At 37.8% G+C, this 16,996-nt stretch overlaps 1 protein-coding gene across 4 annotated transcripts in view; it reads left to right on the top strand.

Moving 5' to 3' along the window:
• Positions 1–16,996, top strand: part of CNKSR2 (connector enhancer of kinase suppressor of Ras 2) — a 220,153-nt gene that overhangs the window by 49,611 nt on the left and 153,546 nt on the right. For all 4 annotated transcript variants that reach the window (XM_075711816.1, XM_075711806.1, XM_075711798.1 and 1 more), the window contains exons 3-4: positions 51–253; positions 11,626–11,713. In XM_075711816.1, the coding sequence (XP_075567931.1) occupies positions 51–253; positions 11,626–11,713 (291 nt within the window). The remainder of the gene's footprint in view (positions 1–50; positions 254–11,625; positions 11,714–16,996) is intronic.

The following is a 16,996-nucleotide window of genomic DNA, read 5'->3' as shown; positions in this document are numbered from 1 at the left end:
ATTCAGATGCGAAGCTAACTTTCTTCTTATTGTCTTTTTTTTCAATGCAGAACTATGGTTTGGAAACAGAAAATCTAAAAACCCTTTCTCACAAACTGAATGCGTCTGCCAAAAATCTGCAGAACTTCATCACTGGGAGGAGGAGGAGTGGCCACTATGATGGAAGGACCAGCCGCAAGTTACCAAATGATTTTCTGACATCGGTAGTGGATCTGATTGGAGCAGCTAAAAGTCTGCTGGCTTGGTTGGACAGGTAAAATCTCCCAAATGTGTCACAGGTAACCAGATCACACACACGCACAAACCCCAACTTCTTTACAAAATGTAATGTAGACAGTGAAATGGAAGCAGAATTAATTTACAAATTCTGAGAGAATGTAGCAATTTTTTCTTGTTAAGTCAGCATGCAATTCAGATACCATTTCAGTACAATACTTCTAAATGCACTGCAACCCTACATGTATCTGGAAATACAATATAGCAACAGGATGACATCATTAGGTTATATATGTATTTTATTATTAATATAGAAGAACACTTTGACCTGCATAACTCAGAGTCATTGCTCTGATAGTATCAAATTCACAAAACTGTGATCATGCGTTTCATTATATAGGTGTCAATATATACTTCCTCTGTGTGTGTGTGTGTATGTGTAAACATGCACGTTGCATTTCAGGTTTTTTAAATGGCAGTGAAATGCCTCTGAAACTGTAGATGCAATTGGAACTGTCATATACTTTTATCTCTATTACCTAGGAAGTAGGTGGGACCAGGACTTAAGTGCTCTCCTTTACTATATCTATAGTGACATTTTTCTAATGATAACAAGAGTAATATGCAGGTATTTAAGATGATCATTGAAACTCCTGAAGTGGTTAAAATCAGTCTACCTGTATGTCTTTATAAAATGCATCACAGTGCATTTTTAACAGTGAAAATAAAATGCTTATCTTGATTTAAAGGTGTATCTTATTTTGTATCCAGCAGCTGAAGTTTTGTTCAGAGTATGATCTTCGTGTAATTCTTAAAATCCAACAGAATTGTTTGGATTTACTGCTGTGGGTTTTGTTGTGTTTCATTTTCTTGAGGAAAACTGGCATCTGTCCCATAAATGATTTCCATATGAAAGGTTTAGGTGAGACATGAGTCTTTCCCATGTCTTAAGCTGAACTGCAAACTCTTTTGTTCAACAGACTGCAGCTACCACTGCTTCTTCTTTTCTCCTCCCTTTCTAGCCTTTCCCCAAGTTTCAAACCCAGAGTACCTAAAGTTGGGCTCCTAAATTTCTATTTAGATATTTAACATTAGATGTGCAGAGAAGCAATATGGTCTCATAGAAAGAGTTTGGTATTGAGACTTGAAAAACTGGGAATATAATTTTAGCTCTGCTTCTAGCCTGTTGTTGTTACTTGGAAGACCTGTAGGCTTCACTTTTTCTCCCTGCAAATCATTTTTGGCAGAGAACAATGCATCACTCTGGGCTTTAAAACAGAAGGAACAGTAGAAACCCATGTTCTTTTGCGTAGGCAGATCAGTGTTTGCCACTTCTTTCTATTTCAAAATAACCTTGATTGTTTTATCATTGGAATTGTGGCTAATGGATAAAGACTGTTAGTTACAAAGTTGAGATTTTTTTTTTTTTTGCATAAAATGCATAAAATAGTCTGGTATTAAAAAGCAAACTTTCACATATAGATATGTTTAACACATTGAGAAACAATGTAGTTTTGGCATCTTAATATGAATTTGGTAGTTGAACTTTGGGAAGAAAGTAGTTGTTGATGCTAGGAAACATCTGCACCTGAGCACTAATGTGTCACTGTAGTACTGTGCAGTGCACCCAAATTATGCACTTTAAGTGTTAAAAGACAAACCCAGTCTGTAAAATTTGTTTGTAGCTCAGAAGTGTGTTGGGAATTACCTGTTAGTAAAATTATGTTTATAAAGGCAGCTATATTGTATTTGTCAGAGATAATTCTGTTAGCAGGTTTTACAGTTGGTGGGGGAAGATCTCTAAAATAATTTCTGAAAACATGCGTATCAATTCTACTCCCACTAAAATGCAAAATGACTTTTGCATTTATCTGAAATGATAGCTGATCAGACCCAGGAGCTCCAAGAAGTTAAAAGTGAGGGCAGCCATGGTGGTAGCCCCCTTTTAGCAGCGCTGTCTTCAGTGTCCAAATAAGGCTTCCTAGAAGTCATATTTTAATTTCATTCAGATTTCTGGGAAGGTCCTTTTGAAGATCTGTGTAGCTTAGACACCTAGTTCTGGCAAATGTTTTCTGTAACATTTTAAGACTTTTCTGATCTATGAGGGTGTGGGTATTTTGGTTAAGTTTGTTCTTCCTTCTTTGTGAAGCCCCCAAATTAAAATTAAGGCAGGCCAATGACTGCATTTTTCTCAGGAAGTGGGAACATCTGGAGATCAATAGGATTCTGATTATTATATTCCTTCTAAGAAGCTATTGGGGCCACTAGGGGGAGATAGAAAGATTTTTAAAAATAAAGTATTTAAGGTCAGGAACACTGATTTAATTTTATTCTGCACAGCTGTTACTATTAAATCTGGGCCCCAAATATTAGTTTTTGGTTGGTTTCTAACACCAGTTCCATCTCTGGGGTGTGAGAGAGAGGGGAAAGCAAACCATTAGGAGGAATAAAGTGGCTATTAGGGTTATCCACCCCATTGTACCAGCCATATTAGGCTGCCCCTGTGCAGTGTTTTTCAGGTCACATCTGGAAAAAGCAGCTAACAGCAGCTCCAGCTTGCGTAGAAATGCAGTGATGTGGTTTTTATGTGTAGGGAATGGTGATGACTCCATACAACTTGTGCTTTACTTGCTGCTCTAGCGAACTCACTTTTTATGATGTTTCTGTAAGACACTTACAATCTATAAGGACCTTGTTAGGCCAGGCACAATTATTAAAAGGAGTGTGAGAGCTGTATTTTGCTGAGTTACTTTCACTGTGGCTCTCGCAGTGCCACTGTGCAGGGCCGATCCAAGGACGCTCTTTGTTCCAGGTCTCTGCCTGGAGCAGTCCTACTTCCAGATGTATGTCAGAGATTGAGTTTTACTGAAAATTAGGGTAGCTTTTATTGCTAGGCTTTAAAAGTCTTCTGGTTTAGTTTCATTCAGGAACTGGACTAGCTATTTGCAGAAGAGGTTGGCTGATGATTTTGCGGAGCGTGAAATAGCTCTCCACTAACATCCTGTAAAGAAACTGTCATCACACTAATAGATTATGTCCTTAAACTTTTTAGACTAATTTTAACTTCCTGTTACTTTCTCAGCCCACAAAATCTATCTTCTCTTCCAGAAGACTTAAAACAAATGTTTTAGCTTAATAATGTTTTATTTTATACTCTTTCCCTAACCTTCAAATTTTTCCAAGCCAATTTGCTGATGAGATTGGTGCTTTCTTGAAAAACTATGAGAGTCTTTTGTGAAAATATGGTGCCTTTCCACTTGACAATTAACTTAGCTCTTAGGCTGATGGAAAACCATACTTTAGGCGATAGCAGCAAACTACTTATCTGATATTCAAAGCAACTTGGCATCGAAGTGTCTCCAGTGATACTTCTCAAGAATTAGAGAATAATATATACTATCATCTGGGTGTTCTAGACTTCCAGATAGAGCATTGGTGTCTTTATTCCTGTAATTCATGAAGTTGTATTCGTTGGAATAGTAATATATGCCATTTTTCTGAATCCTCCTTCTTCTCTGATGTGTCAAGTTCCTGGAAATTCTTCTGCCTTTTATAGGGCTGGCATACTCCATCCTGGGAAGGAAACCTCAGTGCTTTCTGTGCAATGTGTTTCCTTTGCTGACATTATGTATAGCAGCTCTGATAAATGTATTTCTCAATGTTTCTTTTGAATTACAGTGAAAACACACACAACCTTGCCTTCAAAGTTTGGGCAACTCATTTTATGCAAATTTATTGTTCAGTGTCAAAGCAGGAGGGAGATAAATACTGTTAAGTAGCACTCTGGTCAAACAAGGAAAACTCTCTGCTTTATACTCCTGACCACAAAGTGTGCTACAGTCTGGAAGCCAAGTGGCAAATGTAATGAGTACAGATCTCCATATCTCCATCTTTTTTTTTTTTTTTTTTTTTTTTTTTAGTACAATGTTCAAAAATATAAAATAGGTAGTCAAAGATCTAGGAAAACTGGAATGCTGACAATCAAAAAAATGTAGTTGAAAGGAAAATAAACTGAATAGTTAAAGAAATCCATTAGAACAAATGAAGAAAAAATACAATTGAAATGTGTGCAGCTGATATAAAAATTGAGGTAAAAAGTTTTGTGTCCCTCAAGCTAAACATAAGGTATAAAAGAGAGAATTTTTTAAAATGTATGATTAAAGTAGGATTACTATTATGAGTTCACTACTGTGGATCCACAACATGAATGCATTGCAGTTTTGTGGCATTAAGCTATCTCTAACCTCAAAAAAGTACTTTTTTCTGTACAGTAGTATGTCCAGTAGTATCTGCACACTTAATTGAAATTAGAAATATTTATTTCTGTTAATCCCAGGTAAGGTTTTGTTCTCACAGCACACATTTACAGTCCACCTGAAAACCACTTTGTAAAAGTATTGCTTTGTGTGTGGATGTGTCAGTGTTCACTCTCTGATATTTCTGAATTAAATATACATCATCCTTCCATGGCTTTCTTGCTCTAAAAGCACCATGAACTCATGGAGGATTTTGAGAATCAAACTACTTTTTTAACAAAATTATGTCAGGATTTTACCACGTTACTTGTGTCTTCAATGACACTAGTGAAAACTTCATAGTTTTTGTCCAGAGGCAAATATGATTCTATGAACTGAAAAGCAATGAGATGATATCATAGGGATCCCAGAAAATTCTTCTGAGCTCCAAGTTTAGAGTGTTGAGCAATGCTTATAACTAACTTCCTGGTTAAGGCAAAGCCAGCTTTTATACTGTACTCATATCTCGTTCCTTTTCTACTACCTATTGGTTGTACTGCTGAAATTGTGATGAGTCCTGAGTGAAGGGTGCTCAGATTCATCGAATAATTTTTCTCCCAGAACTTACCAAACCATCTGACAGACAGACAGAAGGTTGTATTTGCATCAGAAGTTGGCACTACGTTGTGTGTTGAGTTTGTCTCCTAATGAGTCAGAGGCTGCTGCAAAGTGAAGGCAGCCATGGGAGCAAAAGCATCTTTTACACATCCTTTAAGCACCCCATTTTCCCCCTTTAAGTCCTGCTGTACATCATATGTTTTTCTTTCATGGGACAGCTGGATTTAACAGGTAGAGCTCATTACCGTAGTCTTAACTGGGAAGAACTGTAATGCTCTTTGTGGAAGAGGAAGGATCCTGAGGGAACCTGACCGGGGGTGGTATTTAGTGGCAGCTGTGTGAGCTCTGTCTCTTCCCATCTTGTCTCCTTGCTCTGCCAGCACACAGCTTGTTTGCATCCCTTGCTTCTGCTGGTGCCATCTTCCATGTTGCTCTTGGTTTGATATGTTGTTTTCGTTCACCTCCACCACACTCCTGTCTTTGCCAATGAAACACCCTGGAAATGTGTATTTCCTGCTGACTGCACTAAGCAAGAAAAATTTCTTTGTTGTGCTTCTGGGCTTCCTCCTCCTACCTGCTCTGTAGCACTTGGGCTGTGTTATCTGCAGCAAGGACTCCTTACACCATTTATCTTGTGCAGCATCAAGAAGAATGTTTTGGATCTTAGTGAATAGTGACAATATCTGTATAAACTATAAATGCGGACTTAGAGACTAGGGGTGAGGAAGGGATGGTTGTTTGGGCTTTAATTGAGTCTTCATTAAAGCCACAACTGAGATAATGGGGTAGTTTATTTTTCAATTAAGAATTTATGAAAATATAATCAACTTCCCATGAGAGAACTACTACAACATTTTGAATCTCTTGTTGTGTCACAGATTTTAGTGATTGTGAATTAGGATTTGTCAGGGAACACTGGATTTTTTTAATGTACTGTTTAACTCAGCCATCTGTGTGGGCAGTGATTCAATATGTCTTTGACAGCAACTCTCCTGTATCCCTTGTTTTTCACCCTAAGCACTATCCCCCTTTTGGAAATAAAAAACTTAAACTGCTGCTGCAGATTACACTGAAGTCTAAGTAGTAGGAACAAAGAGATCTTGCTGAGACAGATTTTGTATTCCAGACTTACAGTGCTGTGGCCGGAGAGAAGCTAGCAGGCTGACAAATGTGTGCCAGTCTGATAAATTTACCACTGCTGTCTGGATACATGATACATGAACAAAATGGAACAAGGAAATGAACAAAAAGCCCCCCATAGAAATTGTTGGTCGTATGAAAGATACGGGTCAAATTGCTGACAGTAGTAACAAAATGTAAAATTTCAGAGTAAAAGGCCTTTCTGGCAAGTCGAAGTCCGCTTTTAGGGCCATTCACAGAGTGGTGGGGTGTAATTCTTTGAATTCTAACCCCAGGTGGGCAAGTCATTTTGGCACGGGCTTAAATGTGCTAATATTCTGCAAAGCACTTATGTGTGTAAGGCTAAAATCTGTGCCTAAAGTTAAGGAGATTTGGATGCTTCAGTGGTTAAGTCTGGACAGCAGAACAGGACCTCCAAGCCTCACTGTGGGCCATGTAAACTTTTTTTGGTGGTGCTCTGTTGTCTACAGAGAAGTGCAGACTGCAATGATGTAAACACTCTTGTTTATGTATGAACAATTCTAGATGTTCAGCTTCAGTGCACCCTTTAAGCCTGCTTTGTGTGAAAGCACTGTGGTAGCAGAACACATTCCCCACTCAAAAATGGATCTCCCTCTTTTCACCATGGTGACATACACATTGCATACATTTTCTTCCACTGTAGGTAAAACGTGTTCAGCTGGTTTTCTTTGTCTCATTGTTTTCTGTGAATAAGCCTTGGTGATGTTTATGGTGTGACTATTGTAGTTTTAAGTAAAGCGGAGCATTCATTGGGAAAATTATGCTTGAATGTTTGCAAGCCCATAACTTCTTACTTACAAAGAAAGTGTTACTGGTTTAGAGTCTCCTTTATAAAAGACTTCATACAGTCCTGTTAGCTGTGCTTAGTTATTGCTTGTCCTGACAGGGTAAATCTGATTTGCACACAAGATAGTGGGGGGGAAAAAAATGAAAACCCAAACAAAAAGAAACCAAAGAGTTTAGCAATTCTTTACTCACCACACAAATAATGCACTTTCTGTCAATTGGTTTTCAGTCTTAAACCTGTGAATCTTATGTTTCCTTTATGCATTTCCCTTTATGCTTGTTTGAATGGTATACCAAACCTGTCAGTAAGTGCTGCCTAAGAATGCTATGGTACTTAACAGTATTGTGCTACTGGAACAGCTGTAAATGTTTAACAGAGCGCTCATTTGAAGAATTCCTTTATCCGGTGTGAATTTTACTGCATTCCTCCCTGATTCTACATAAAGCAATTCCATTAGAAATACAAATAAAATATTTGTTTCATGAAAGCCTAAAACTATGAATCTTAGATGGATTTGGCACAAATATATATGCAACGATATTGTACATTCAGATTTTTATTTGAGCTTAATGTGTTACCTTTGAAGACCAAGTTATATTACTGATTTGGTTGCCTCTTTAAAAGATTTTGGACTCTCATGTCTAATCAAACTGCTCTGAGGATGTTTTCCCTTGTAAGGATGCTAAAATAAGTGTGATATTGGTTTTAAACCGTTCACAATGTTTATTGTGATAAAATAGTTCAGTACTACAACTAGTGGCGAAATATGATTAACTTTTACTTTGGGGCAATGCTTTTACTAACAGCAGTCTGTATTTGTCCAAATTGCAACTTTTTAAAGTGAAATAGTTATTTCTGTGTATCATTTTCCCCTAACCAAATGTTATATGAAGAAGACAGATGAGGAGGCTAAAGCATATGAGGCCAAAAATGTTGATAATGTAGAAATACCGTGTGTATGCATCTCCTTCACAATACACATCTTCTCTTAATTGTTTGGGAAGGATTTTTCTTTATGTGCAATCAGTAGTTCTAAGTATTAATAACTATTGAATTGTATTATTTCTTAATTCTGTGAGGGAATTAGCTGTGCTATGTTGATGTAGCTGTTTTTTCTACCAGTCCTTCAGGGTGGCTTAATTAATTGATGTTAGATAATACAATCTGTTTTCATTCTGAAAGATCCTGATACTGCTAAAGATTTTAATTAGGTCTCAATTCATAAAAGTATATACATACATGCATGTGTGTTACAGCCTGCATTGCACATATATTAACAAATTCATGTTTCAGAGATGTTTTATTATTTATCTCAAACACTGGTTTAGAAAAAGTGAAAAGAACCAGTAGGTCTGTCATGCCTGGTATTAGGGAAACCTTATTTCCTATAGATTAGGGTCTTGAAGTTGATTGACTTTAACATCTAAAAAAAAAGTGCACCCCACTTGTAAAGTTTTTTTTGCTGTGAATGAGGTATTTAGAAGCTCTTAATCTTGCTGGAATGTATGGTGTCTAATAAAGTACAGGCTCACAATGTGGGGTTGCACAGTGGAAAAATTAAGAGTCTCCCACTTTTCCAGCTGCATGCATGATAACAAAACATGCATGAACTTAATTATCCTTGAAACCTATTACCCACCCATTTGTGAAAGTGGTTTGAAAGTGGCTAATGGCTTCTAATGTTGGAAAGGAGAAGGCAGGAGATAAGGTGAGAACAAGGGCAAAAACATCCTGCACGTGTGTGCAGAAGTATTGATGTGATTGCATAAATCTCCTTTCCTTAAGATATCAGGCGTAGAAGGGGTAGACAAAGAATGGAAAGGAGAAACCAGCAGAGGTCTGGAAGAGGAAATGAATGGAAAGGGCATGCGGTCACGTAGGTGCTCTGTGGAGCTACAAAGGTGTTTTATGTGGGTAATGCAAAGGAAGAGAATCACAGGGAGAGTTTGAAGGAAGAACAAATGAATTACAAGAGAAATTGAATAAAAAAAGTTCCACGAATAGGGAAATATATGTTGAAAAAGGTCTTGGAAATGACTGAGAGGTGCGACAATAGGACACTGAGGTCAATGTCACAGCAGGAAGTGGGGCAACATATGGCCCCAGTCCAAGGCAGTTCTTTAGTTCTTGTTTAACTTAAAGAGCACTGAATTGGACAGCACACATGTTGAAAATTGCAGTTGTTCTCAGTGACTTTGCTTCACTGGAGCCATAGGAGGTACCTGAGACTTAAAAAGATTCAAGGGACTGTGAAAGATGTGGCTCTGAAAGAAAAGAGTAGAAATTGGAAGTTGGTAGAAATGGCTCAGCCGAGCCAAGGAAATAATTTTTAAAAAATAGAGAGACGTGATCTAATTAAACAAGAAATTCCTTTTACTTGGTGTGTTTCTGATGCCTTGAGAAGGAAAGTGTTTTAGCAGCCAGTTGAAAAGTTGTAGTGTATGTAAGCTTTATTTGCATTTATACATATTGTTTCATCTGTTGCAAGTCAATGGTATTGTACTGTATTAATATTACAATCAGTGGATATATTATTAATGAAGATGTTTTTTGTCAGATTGGTGTTTCACACTGTGTCTCTTATGAAATCCAATCAGGGATCCTACAATGAAGTTTCTGTTGATACTTTGGTTGAAACTGCAAGCGTGTTGTTATACTACGTCTTGCTGGACTTTCACTGTGGAAATTGAGCCTTGGGATGTAATACCAAAATACTTTTCCTTCGGTAGTAAATATTTAAAGAGGCTTTTGTCCTTACCGTTTCCCCAGCTGCATATGCAGTACTGGCTGTATAGTTGTGCATGCAGATTGCCTCCAGGGAAGTGGTCTGAACTGGGGGGGATGAAAAGGAATTTCAATTTTACTGGTCCAATTTGCAACAATACCCCAGAGAGGCATTGCAGAAACTGATGTGAGGGAGTTGGTTTATAAGCTACAGAGACCTACAGAGAAGGCAGCCTGAGGATGCGTTATGTTTTCTGCAGGAGCAAAGTCCATATAACATGGATCTGTCTCCTTATCCTTCCAAGTTGTGAAGCACTTTTCAAAATATTACATATTAGTTATTGATTTTCAGTAGTATTCTCCCTCCTGCTGCCACCCTTGCGGCCTGCTTCACATGCTGTTTTCAGTAAATCTTCACTGTGTAAATTTCAGTGTAACAAAAATGAGTAATGTCTCAGTCCCTTTGCCTGTTCTTTAATGTCAACAAAGTTTATTTGGGGTATTTCTAACGATCTTCACTAAGAGCAATGACGGTAAAAATGCCATTATTTTCTTCATGAACCGTGAAACCAAACTAAATTGTAAAAGTATGAGGGAAGATGATGCAGTATTACAAGTCAAAGCCTACCATGCGATTTTGTTTAGAGAAATGCTGGAGGCTTTGAAATGTCAAATAGATTCCAGTTGTGTAATATGAGGATCAAATTGTATTAACATCCATACTTAAAATGAAATAATACCATTTGCTGGCTTGATTCCATTCATCTTCAATAAAAGTGAGTTCATAAATGAACATGACCTTTTTAAATCAAGGCTTCAGGTAGATTTCAGAACCTCAACAGTTACAGCTTTGAAAGGAAAAATATCAGTGTTTTTGTACATCTTGGCTAATGTACTTTTTTAAACACAATTATGGTTCATAACCATGCAGTTCAGTTACCTTTTATCCTTTAATATGCTAACGTGAGTCCTGAACTTCAGTAATATTCTGTAAAAATCTTGACTTCTCTTGGAGAAAATACCAGTCCTGCCTAGTGTTTGGCTACTTCTTGAATATAGAAAATAGGCCAAGTTGAGTTAATAGTTTACCGCAGACTTGTAGTACAGAAATCAGATGACTGCCAGCCTCACTAACCAAATATATTTTAGCAGTGCCTCTAGAAAACAAGCACACTTCTAGGTAGGCAAGGGTTTTAAACATTCTAACATGAAGTTTTAAGGTATAGGATACATATAGGTGGCATCTCCAAATGCTGGATCATGCTTTTGATTTCACTAAGCACTTCTGGTTGTAGCACAGTGTGGGGGGATGTCAGGTTGTGCGTCCAATTTAGCCTTTGCAGCTGCTTCTGAGCATTGATGCATCTTTGGCTCTAAATGCTATTCTCCCCTTTGGATAAAGATTTTACTTCTTCTGAGTCCCTCCAGTACTTTTAGCAGATATTAGATCAGCTCCCAGGAATCCCAGTGAATCAGCCAAATGCCTTTCTGATCTGATTCACATCTGGACACCATTCATATCACAGGTGGAAGCAGTGCCTCTGGTTGCCTTTATGAGGGTATTTCCAAACAAATGCAGAAGGCAGGGTGGGCTTTTTCTGGGTGAGTAAAGGCAGTCCAGAAGTAAACTGTAAGGCTGTGAGAAATAATGCTTTTATAAATGGAATTTCTTAAAGAGGAACTTAAAAACTGCAAAAGCAAGGAGAGGTGAACATTTTTCATGGATATGTAGCCTGTATTTTACAATTTTAGTAGTACATTTTGGGTATTCTGTGTGATTTTAGTATCTCTAGGAGCAATGTGTATTAAGCGCATTGTACACTGGTAAAGCAAGTGGAATATGCTAGTAATATTCAACATCTTTTTCCTTTTTCTTTCTTTTAGATCACCTTTTGCTGCTGTCACAGATTACTCAGTAACAAGAAATAATGTCATACAGCTCTGTCTGGAACTAACAACAATAGTACAACAGGTATGAGACCATCTGCTTAGCAATTTTTTTTTTTTTCCAAAATTGTAAATGGCCATTACCTTCTTCACATGATTTTGTATTACTCTGTCTATATCATTGTCTAAAAAAATAAGGGAATACTGGTAGTTAGTAAATGCTTTATAAAAATTCTGCTTCCTGGTTTTATAGTACTAGTTTGGGTTGTGCTGTGTATATGCCTCTGCATATCTCAGTGGTAAGATTCATCTTGGGTTCTCTAGTCTAATATCATCACTATAAATTTACAAAATCTACTTGATAATTTGCATTTTTAGCTTCTTATATTTTGTCTTTAATTTTTAATTAACTGTCTGGTTCAAAAGGTCTGTATGTATTGGACTTCAGTCATCTGCTCTTTCATACAACTCGTATCATCTAGACACCTGTTAAGATGACACATGTCCCCATGAGGCTAGAATATTTTGTATACATTTTTGGATATCCTACCTTCAAGAAATCCAGGAGTAGGTACTGAGAAGCACTTGCTTAATGGGCTTCATTTGGGAGTGCAATCTAGAGAACCTTCTCTGTGTGTGGTTTAGGTCTATCCCTATCTTTGCCTGTTGTTCTCCTGAAACAGAAGAGTCTCTTTTGCTGCAAGCTCAAACTAATGTTGATACCAGTTTCTGTAGAAATAACATAGGAAGCTAAAGTAGTTCTGTTCAGTTGAGCGTTATCATTCACCCTGATGCATGCATTTCTGAGACCTGTCACCAGCTACTGGTGACTGTGAAGGGCCTTGGTACCATCTTATACCATCAGTTGACCATGCGATGCAGCAGTGCCCATCATGCGGAGGGAAAAGGATCCAGAGAGGGTTGTCTCTCCTGGCGGTTCAGCAACAGCAGAGGGAAGGGACCACTGCTGCCAAGCGGAAGTTGGAGGGAGTGTGTGCACTTGTGAAGGTGGAATGGAGAAAAAGGGAGAGAGTGGGCTAGGTAGGAGCACTGAGGAGACTTTTTCTGGTTTTCAGAAGCATCATTCCAAACTGAGCAAAGCTAAACTTCTCCTATGGCCTCTTGTCATGACTTTGTATGATGATGCTCTCCCTGTTATAAAAGCATTTTTCTCTGACCCTTTCATAAATGTGTGCAACACTGATGATTAGTTGGGTTTGCCCCCGACCTGAGTTAGAGAAGAGAAGTATTGCTAGTCCCATGTGTTCAAGCTTGGGAAATGAAAGTTTCTCACTTTTATATGTTATTATTAATAATAATCATTTTCCCTGAATTATGTGTGGGGTTTTTGATGTGGAAATGGAGCATGGGCTGTTCCCTCCCCACAGGCCACACAGCAAGGGTGCCTGTTTGCTTCCAAGGGCCAAGGGGTGTACCACCAGTCCCGTCCTTCAGCTGCCCTGTGCTCCCCACCAGGCTTCTTACCATCACCCTGCCTCAAACTGTGATGGAGGTGCCAGCAGTCATGGCTGTGGAAGAAGAGCCCAGGCCTTCATTTTCTTGGCTGCCTTTTGCATGGCATGTGTTTTTTATCTGTTGTCCTGTGGCTTGTGCCCTTGTTGAGCTGTGAGAAGGGGTTGGTACTCTGGGAAAAGGAGGCATGGAGGGCATCCCTTCTCCTTGGCAAAAATGCTTATTTTCCACAAAAGTAGCTGTGCATCACCATCTAGTTTTCTAAGTGAGGGGAAGAGCCACCTGATCCATTTTCATGTGTCCATTATTAGTGAGAAAGTGGGTAAAATATCAGCCGCTGCAGTATTTCCCAGGAATTAGCTCAATATCAGTTCATTTTCTTACAAATTCATCCCTATCCATGATACTGCTAATTTGCTATGGTATAGGTAAATATTTCTCTATGTATATTTTTCAGTGTGAATGAGAGCAAATGTTACTATTTAATACCTTTGGAGAAAAGCAGTTTTATCTTCGCCAAAACCGACATGATTCCCCAATCAAGCAGCAGTTCAGTACATGAATCCATACTTTGAAGTCAAAAGGAGCATTTATTTAAGCATGCTCTGAAATTGAATTAGGCTGTAGTCAGAAGAATGATAATGAAAAATTCCATTACTAGTCCCAAACACATGTGGTTTGATCTCTACTTAAAACAAATGCATCCCAATGTAGCATTTCAAAATGTCTTCACTGAGCTTTTCTTTTATATGATCACTGAACACACTGAAAATCCTCATTGAGCTCTCTTAAGGGTGTAAATCAAATGTTTCAGTACCACCTTATCAGGTGTTTTTTCTGTCTCAGAATCCTTTTTCTTTTGTATGCAGAGTACTTTATAGTACTTCACTAACTTAGAATAATTTATAATTTAATTAAAAAATATTTTTTTGTTTGTGAAAGACCTACAGAAGGTGATGTTACAATTGTTCTTGTAGCAGTAGTTAACAACAGATTTTTATAAAGCTTAATGGTTTATTTAAAAAATATACAGTCTGTACATTTTCTTATACCTTGGACTTTTTTTAAGACATTCATACAATTTAAAAATAGAACTCCAGTATTCACCTCAGTAGCTGAACACTGGTAGGATTGAAAACAGGGTTTTTTTTGTATTGTGTAAGTTACAGCCAACCTTCAGATTTATTAACCAAAAATGATTCTTTAGTCAAAATGGGGGGAAAGAAACTAAAATTAAGCTGGCTTGCTTGAATTATTTTGCACATTTTGAAGCTAATTATAATGTCAGTGTTTCTTCATAGAATTAAGTGTTGTTGGGTTCCCACCTCATTATCAGTGCTAAATGGATAATGAAGAAAAAAAATGACAGAATTACTGCTCTCTTTTATAAGTATGAAGTCTAAGAAAATCTGTTGAGTGTCTGTGCTTTAACCTTTAAATAATGAGTTAAGTTGGAGTTATGATACCTACTTAGAAACAGACTTTGTAATAAAATGCAGAATGGCACATACTCTGTTTTAACCATTTCATTTTCTATGTGTGTTGCACATTGCCCAGGACCCAACTAACAGGCCAGCGTGCAGTGGATATTTGCCAGTGGAAGCAGGTCCGTCAGAGCACTCCAAGTTATTATTGTAACCTGCTTTGCATTCACACTAATCATGTGCTTCTATGCAGCTGTTTTATTTTGGCTTAGGGATTCTTTTTCTCCCCCTTAGGACTTTAGGATATTGTTTCATAGGCACTTCTTGCAGGTTTTCACTCTTAATACCATCCTCCTTGCTGATGGCTTATTTGTTTCCGGGCTTGCATTCTTGTTTCATTCTATAATCAATTCTTCCCTTGCAGCAGAACACTGGAGGTAAAAAAAAAGGATTTAAATAACAAACAAATCCATGAGACTATCGTGATTTTTTCTACCATTCCCTTGCACTCTCTGCCTTTCTCTCCTACACCTGTCTGCCTGCTTAGAGCTTCCCCATAGGAATCGGAGGCTGACCATTATCCGTACTCCCTGTTTACAGTGCAAGAAGTAAAAAAGGCCTGTTCTTTCTTGATGGTACAAGATTGGTGTTAAAGGGATATGGGTGTATAGGTTGGGGGGCGGGGCGTGAGGTTGTTTTGGGTTGCGCTTTTTTGCTTTTTGGTTTGTTCATGAATTCAGATTTGTGTTGGCAGAATTGTTCCGGTCACAAATGCATATAAGGAAGAACGTGAGTGACTCCTTGTCTTTATGGCATTCATGAAAGTCTTGCTGTTGACTGACTTAGAGTGTTCAGCTTCAGAGAGTGCCAGGAACTGGTCCTTTTAAGTTTGCCTGTTTTGTTTTAGAAAGGTAGCAGTAGCTACAATGATAGCTGTAAGGAATAGAAGATTTATTGCTTTCTTAGGCAATCTGCAGGTAGCTTTTATTATCATTCTCAATGCTCTTATTCCTCAGGAATGCATTAGGGTTTCACTAAAGAAGCTTTCTTCTTTAGAATTAAAACCCTGGAAATCTTGGGAATATCTGAAAAGTCTAATTTTATATTGACTTTGTAAGTTATCAGACATTTAAAGAAAACTTTACTGCTGAACACCGTAGTTCTTATTATTGCTGTTCAGTAGTGATCATCAGTAGCACTCATCACATGTTTTTTACTTTCCTTAATTGGCTTTCACAATGATTTGCTGTGTTTATTTAGTTTTAAAACCACTGGTGTTTATCTCGCAGCTTTAACGTCTTGTGGGATTTACTTAGCAAGATGCTCCAACAGAAGCATAGCTGCTGGCCTGTAAATACTCTTTTATAAAAGCTTCACTACAATTACTGCTCTGCCTAAACACCTTTTTGAAGAGGGACTATGTGGTGGGAGCAATTCTGTGTAACAGGGGTGGAGATGGAGAACAGTCACTTGGCTGACATGGACCTGGCTTGCACTGTTGTCACAGAACATGCTCCTGACTTTACCTCCAAATGTTGCTGAGAGACAGGTGGACTCAGATTTCGGATGACACGGGGTGAGAACTGCGGTGATGCAATTTGAAAGGTGACAGCCAGGATGGAAAATAGCTAGGGAATACCAAGACAACCATCCACAAAAACTCTTCCTGGATGTATAGGCACCTGGGATTTTGAGCTAAAAGGCCTGATATAGAACACATACAGAAGTGCCTTGTCCACTGCCTCAGCTGAGTGATTTGGAGCTTATTCCCCATTTAAAGATGTTTTGAGATTCAAAAAAATAAGTGTCCATATACTTCATGTCCCAATGGACTCACTTCCCATGCTAGAGGGGGAATCTTTGTTGAGCTTCTAGCCATTGCTAGCTTTCAGATAAAAGATATCAAAAAGGATCACAAATTATTTCTTGAGTAATGCACTATTTTTCTATGACATTGCATTTTTTATAATTAAATGGCTGTAGCTTACGTGACGAATGTTTCAAATATTGTCTCACTGAGAAACTAAGTGCTGGCTTGTTTTCCAGTTTAAAGGATATAAAGGGAATTTACTTTCTTAGCCCCCCACCCTGACTTAGAATCCAAATGCAATAATATAAAATGGCTCTATTCATTTGGTAAGGACAATGTAAAATACATGAATAGAGAATAATAATTAATATCCTTAGTACTATTGTTACAAAGTATCTCACATAATCTTTACTATCACAATTCCTCACTTTTGTTTTTAAGTCCTTGTTATTAAGGACTTTAAAGACTCGCTTTAAAATTTTGAATTTTAGGTCATACCAACTAGCTAAGTACCTCAAGAATCTTTAGCTAATAAACTGGCTTTAACAGTTTAGTGGCGTGAACATTTGATTGGTTCATCATTAAAGCTGCTTTGTCCTTCCAAATTGTTGGGATTTTCAAAGCAACATGTGTTTGATGGAAACAGTTATGTATTAAATTT

The sequence above is a fragment of the Pelecanus crispus genome, chromosome 1 (genome assembly GCF_030463565.1).
Source record: "Pelecanus crispus isolate bPelCri1 chromosome 1, bPelCri1.pri, whole genome shotgun sequence".
Lineage (NCBI taxonomy): Eukaryota > Metazoa > Chordata > Aves > Pelecaniformes > Pelecanidae > Pelecanus > Pelecanus crispus.
Note: the sequence above shows the minus strand (reverse complement) of the source record. Positions and strands in the feature narration are given on the sequence as shown.